The sequence below is a fragment of the Schistocerca serialis genome, chromosome 2 (genome assembly GCF_023864345.2).
Source record: "Schistocerca serialis cubense isolate TAMUIC-IGC-003099 chromosome 2, iqSchSeri2.2, whole genome shotgun sequence".
In the NCBI taxonomy this organism is placed as follows: domain Eukaryota; kingdom Metazoa; phylum Arthropoda; class Insecta; order Orthoptera; family Acrididae; genus Schistocerca; species Schistocerca serialis.
In genome coordinates this window covers 411,748,300-411,754,299 of record NC_064639.1, presented here as the reverse complement: position 1 = coordinate 411,754,299, position 6,000 = coordinate 411,748,300, and the positions used below count along the sequence as shown (strand labels likewise).

The window sequence follows — 6,000 nt, the reverse complement described above, 5'->3', positions numbered from 1 at the left end:
GTATGTCTAAGCAGCTTTTGGACACACTGTTCCTCCGTAGATTGATTCGCAAGTAAAGTTTTGTTCCCCCTTCCAGGGTTCAGCTCCACAGCTTTATTGTTGAGCCCCCATCAGCTAGTATAGTCACATTTGCGTTAACATTGACAGTTTCATGGTGTTGTCATGCTTGTGCACATACACGACAGACCTTCCAATGAAAGAGAAGCAACTCCATGAATATCAAGAGCTCAGATGACAAACCAGTACTAAATAAACAAGGCAAGGCTGAATGGTGGATAGAATACATAGAAAGGCCGTAAAGGGAAGTGACATAAGATGCAGATGAGATGGAAGATACGAGATGGAAGACATGCTATAGCAAGAAGAATTTGATAGAGCACTGAAAGACCTGAGTTGAACAAGGTCCCATGATAGATGACATTCACTCACAATTATTGAGATCCTTGGGAGAGCCATTTGTAATTCATTATTTTGAACTTTAAAAGCCATCTTTATATGTCTGTATATAATGTCATTCATTATAGGATTCTTTTGTTAATAAAAAATTATTTTGTGGAACATAATTTGAACAAAAGAAATCACTAAGTTTAGGGGTTAAACACTCATATGCTTAATTCTTATTCTGCGAGGGATTCCATTTCTTGCGACATGCATGGGTTTTGAATTTGATTTCAGATACTTGCAAGAAACGGTTAAGTCTTATTTATTACAGTTTCATGGGGCAATTAAACTGACAGTGAACTAATGACTGTTCCAGCAATGGCTCTTTGAAGAATGTCTGTTGTACTATTTTAAATGGGCACTGTTGGCATCTAAAATATTTACTCTGGTAACTATTGAAGAATAAAAGGTGATTTTTCACATTTTTTTAATAATGTATATTTAAAAATAACTTTACAATTCTTATAAAACATCTATTTTTTTTTTTACTGTGACCAGCTGCAGCATTGAGGGCATATCATAGTATTAATTATTATAGGCATAAACATACCTAAAATAATAAAAACAACAACTTTAACTTTTTAGTTACTGAAAGTTATTGCTCTGATCTGTAAACACTACTAAAAATACATTTGCATCAATTTACATAAAAGGTATGCAAGTCAGTCTTAACAGATCTGAATTCAATATGTAATAATATACTACAACAGCACTTTGTCGTTGTCAAAGTCTCTCACAAGAATCGTATTTACAAATAAATATACACCAGGAATCATACTGCGACCTTCACACACACACACACACACACACACACACACACACACACACACACACACACGATGACTACACATGAATATCAGTCATGCCCACAGCCTATCAAATTACAGTGTAATACTTTTACAGACATTTAATTGATAAAAAATATAAAAATTTCAAGTTCTGGTTGATATTTTATGTCACTGATTCAGTAAAGCCCTCGTTGCCATAAGGAGCATTTTCATACTGCGAGTAATTTTGTTGTTTGGGTTCTTCGTAATATACGCTGAAAGCTGTCGCTGAAGGGCAGTAATCACTGTTGGCAAGTGTTCTCTGGTTAAGGCATTATTTGTCTCCAAGTTCATGACAGCTTCTTCCAAGTACCTGAAAATACAGTAATCCTTTTTAAGTCTGTTAACCTTAATATTGGTTACTAACAAAGATATCTTATGTCAGTTCATAAAATAATTTCAAGTCTCATAGCGTGAAACACTTAAAGCATCATTAGCTCAGCATTTCAGTTGAACCCTGGTGCAAAGCACAATATATGAGCTGTATATTATCTGACTTCACTGGGGAGGCCTGCCACCTGCAGCTGTGTGAATGAAGTGCAATGTTTCCACTTAAGGCATGTCAGTGATGTGTGTTTGATAATTATTTCTTTATGAGGCTATGAGGATGTTGCTGGCATGCAAGTATGTATTTACAGTCAAACACAGGGGTAGTCAACTTGCTTTAACTACTTCCCTTTTGTATCTCTGTTAGGATGTTTTGCTAGTAACTGCCCATCAGTTCCACAGTAACGGTGATACATAAAGTAGGGCTGTAACTTTACTTTATAAAACTTATAAAGCAGAGTTGCAGCAAGTTAAGGCAAATAATAATAATAATAATAATAATAATAATAATAATAATGTCTGAGAAAGGAAAGATGATAATAATAATAATAATTATTATTATTATTATTATTTCTTTCTTTTCTCAGACGTTATGTCTGGTCAAAAATGGAAAGTGACGCGGACCTTGATCAAGCGTGACTTCCTTTTAACTGTACGGTATATGTTATATTGCATTTAGGAACTTTCGGGTGATTGAACATGTATCAATAATTACAGATTTCTGTAGTTGTATATGTAAGTTTGGATGTAGCTGTATTGCATTGATGTACTGGTGGATATTGTGTGGTATGACTCCTGTAGTTGATAGTATAATTGGTATAATGTCAACTTTATCCTGATGCCACATGTCCTTGACTTCCTCAGCCAGTTGGATCCATTTTTCAATTTTTTCACCTGTTTTCTTTTGTATATTTGTTGTATTGGGTATGGATATTTCGATTAGTTGTGTTAATTTCTTCTTTTTATTGGTGAGTATGATGTCAGGTTTGTTATGTGGTGGTGTTTTATCTGTTATAATGGTTCTGTTCCAGTATAATTTGTATTCATCATTCTCCAGTACATTTTGTGGTGCATACTTGTATGTGGGAACATGATGTTTTATAAGTTTATGTTGTAAGGCAAGCTGTTGATGTATTATTTTTGCTACATTGTCATGTCTTCTGGGGTATTCTGTATTTGCTAGTATTGTACATCTGCTTGTGATGTGATCTACTGTTTCTATTTGTTGTTTGCAAAGTCTGCATTTACCTGTTGTGGTATTGGGATCTTTAATAATATGCTTGCTGTAATATCTGGTGTTTATTGTTTGATCCTGTATTGCAATCATGAATCCTTCCATCTCACTGTATATATTGCCTTTTCTTAGCCATGTGTTGGATGCGTCTTGATCGATGTGTGGCTGTGTTAGATGATACGGGTGCTTGCCATGTAGTGTTTTCTTTTTCCAATTTACTTTTTTCGTATCTGTTGATGTTATGTTATCTAAAGGGTTGTAGAAGTGGTTATGAAATTGCAGTGGTGTAGCCGATGTATTTATATGAGTGATTGCTTTGTGTATTTTGCTAGTTTCTGCTCGTTCTAGAAAGAATTTTCTTAAATTGTCTACCTGTCCATAATGTAGGTTTTTTATGTCGATAAATCCCCTTCCTCCTTCCTTTCTGCTTAATGTGAATCTTTCAGTTGCTGAATGTATGTGATGTATTCTATATTTGTGGCATTGTGATCGTGTAAGTGTATTGAGTGCTTCTAGGTTGTGTTACTCCATTTCACTAGTCCAAATGAGTAGGTCAATATTGGTATAGCATAATTATTTATAGCTTTTGTCTTGTTTCTTGCTGTCAATTCTGTTTTCAGTATTTTTGTTAGTCTTCGTCTATATTTTTCTTTTAGTTCTTCTTTAATATTTGTATTATCTATTCCTATTTTTTGTCTGTATCCTAGATATTTATAGGCGTCTTTTTTCCATCGCTTCTATGCAGTCGCTGTGGTTATCCAATATGTAATCTTCCTGTTTAGTGTGTTTTCCCTTGACTATGCTACTTTTCTTACATTTGTCTGTTCCAAAAGCCATATTTATATCATTGCAGAATACTTCTGTTATATTTAGTAATTGGTTGAGTAGTTGATTGGTTGCTGCCAGTAGTTTTATATCATCCAGGTATAGCAAATGTGTGATTTTGTGTGGGTATGTTCCAGTAATATTGTATCCATAATTTGTATTATTTAGCATGTTGGATAGTGGGTTCAGAGCAAGGCGGAACCAGAAAGGACTTAGTGAGTCTCCTTGGCATATTCCTATATTCCACGCTTAATCTGTATTGGCTGTGATGTGATATTTGAATTTGTTTGGATACTAAGTGTGGTTTTCCAATTTTTCATTACTATGTTTAGGAACTGTATCAATTTAGTGTCTACTTCGTATATTTCCAATATTTGTAGTAACCATGAGTGGGGTACACTATCAAAAGCTTTTTGGTAATCAATGTATGCGTAGTGTAGTGACCTTTGTTTAGTTTCAGCTTGATATGTCACCTCTGCATCTATTATCAGTTGCTCTTTACATCTTCGTGCTCCTTTGCAACAGCCTTTTTGTTCTTCATTTATAATTTTGTTCTGTGTTGTATGTGTCACTAATTTCTGTGTAATGACTGAAGTTAATATTTTGTATATTGTTGGTAGGCATGTTATGGGGCGATATTTTGGTGGGTTTGCTGTATCTACTTAATCTTTAGGTTTCAGATAAGTTATTCCATGTGTAAGTGTATCAGGGAATGTGTATGGGTCTGCAATGTAACTGTTAAATAATTTAGTTAGATGTGAATGTGTTGAGGTGAACTTCTTTAGCTAGAAATTTGCTATTTTATCTTTTCCAGGGGCTTTCCAATTGTGCGTAGAATTAATTGCTCGGGTGACTTCATGTTGCAAAATTATCACTTCAGGCATTTGTGGTATCATCTTGTATGTGTCTGTTTCTGCTTGTATCCACCGTGCATGTCTCTTATGTTGTACTGAGTTTGACCATATATTGCTCCAGAAGTGTTCCATGTCTGCTATGTTTGGTGGATTGTCTATTTTAATGTGTGTGTTATCTATTGTCTGGTAAAATTTCTTTTGGTTTGTGTTGAATGTTTGGTTTTGTTTCCTTCTATTTTCACTTTTTTTGTATCTTCTAAGTTGTTTGGCCAATGCTTGTAATTTCTGATTCTTTTCATCTAATTGCTCTATTGCTTCTTGTTGTGAGATTTTACCTAACCTTTTTCGTTTTTTTTCTGACATTTCATTTTTTATAAATTGTGTTAGCTGTCCGATGTCTTTTCTCAGTTTTTCTATTCTGATCTGTAGCCTGTGTTGCCATGCTGGTTTTGTGGGTTTCTTCTGTGTGTTGGTTGGTTCTGATCTCTGCCTAGTGTGTATATTTAGTGTAGTGAGTGCTCCTATATAAACCAGTAGTTGTAACTCTTCCATAGTTGTGTTGATAGTTTTTATTGTTGTTTTGACTTGTGGGTTATTTGGCAGTCTATGCAAGAATGGTCTAATGTCTGTATTTGTGTCTTTGTATTCTATACATGTCAGCTGAAATTTTTCTTCTATATCTAACATGTGTGTTACTTAGAGTTCTATTTGTGCTTGTTCTGGTGGCTGTCTTAAGATTTCATTTTCCTCTGATTGTTTAATTGATGCGTGTTGTTCTTTGTTTGTTTGCTCTGGGATGCTTGAGTCCATTACTGTATTTTCTTCTTCTTCTTCTTCTTCTGATTGCACATTATTTTGTTCCAGTATTTGTTGTACTTGTTGTTTGATGTTTTCTAATTCTGAGTGGGGTATCGTGTTTTTTTTTTATTATTACACGGATCTGATCAGCTAGTCGTTGTTCTGTTAAAAATTTTAATTCTGAGTATCTGACAATAAATGTTGTGTATATTTGTGATCTGTATACAGTTGTGGTTCCTAGGTTTGTTGCTTGGTAATAACAGAACATGAGGTGTCGATTAACTTCATCTGACCATCTCATCCTCTGTCTTCGTTTTCCTTCTAGGGTGGTTGCAGGAAGCACATCCTGCAAAACACCTTTATTTGGATGTAAATCATTTTCCAATTGGCTAGCAGTGTCGTTACCATTGCGGGTGTGCATAGGGTTCAAACGTCGTCCCCGACCATGACGGCGCTTGTCCGAGGCTGCTTTAGTTCTGTCCTGAACCAATTAATCACACTAAAAGGGGGGTTAGCCCTATTAGTGGTTTGTTCTTTTCATCGCCTTTTACGACTGGCATAACATACCGGAGGCCTATTCTTTTTCCGGGCCTCCACGGGTTGTTATTATTATTACTATTATTATTATTATTATTATTTACCAAATACTTTGTCAAAATTTTATGAAAACCTTATAAAAATATCTTCCAACCCC

The 6,000-nt window shown here is 34.9% G+C and overlaps 1 protein-coding gene across 1 annotated transcript in view; it reads right to left on the bottom strand.

Moving 5' to 3' along the window:
• Positions 1-851: 851 nt before the first annotated feature.
• LOC126457247 (enhancer of mRNA-decapping protein 4) overlaps positions 852-6,000 on the bottom strand; it is a 164,908-nt gene continuing 159,759 nt past the window's right edge. The window contains exon 21 of the mRNA XM_050093399.1: positions 852-1,581. Coding sequence (XP_049949356.1) covers positions 1,398-1,581 — 184 coding nt within the window. The 3' untranslated portion in view covers positions 852-1,397. The remainder of the gene's footprint in view (positions 1,582-6,000) is intronic.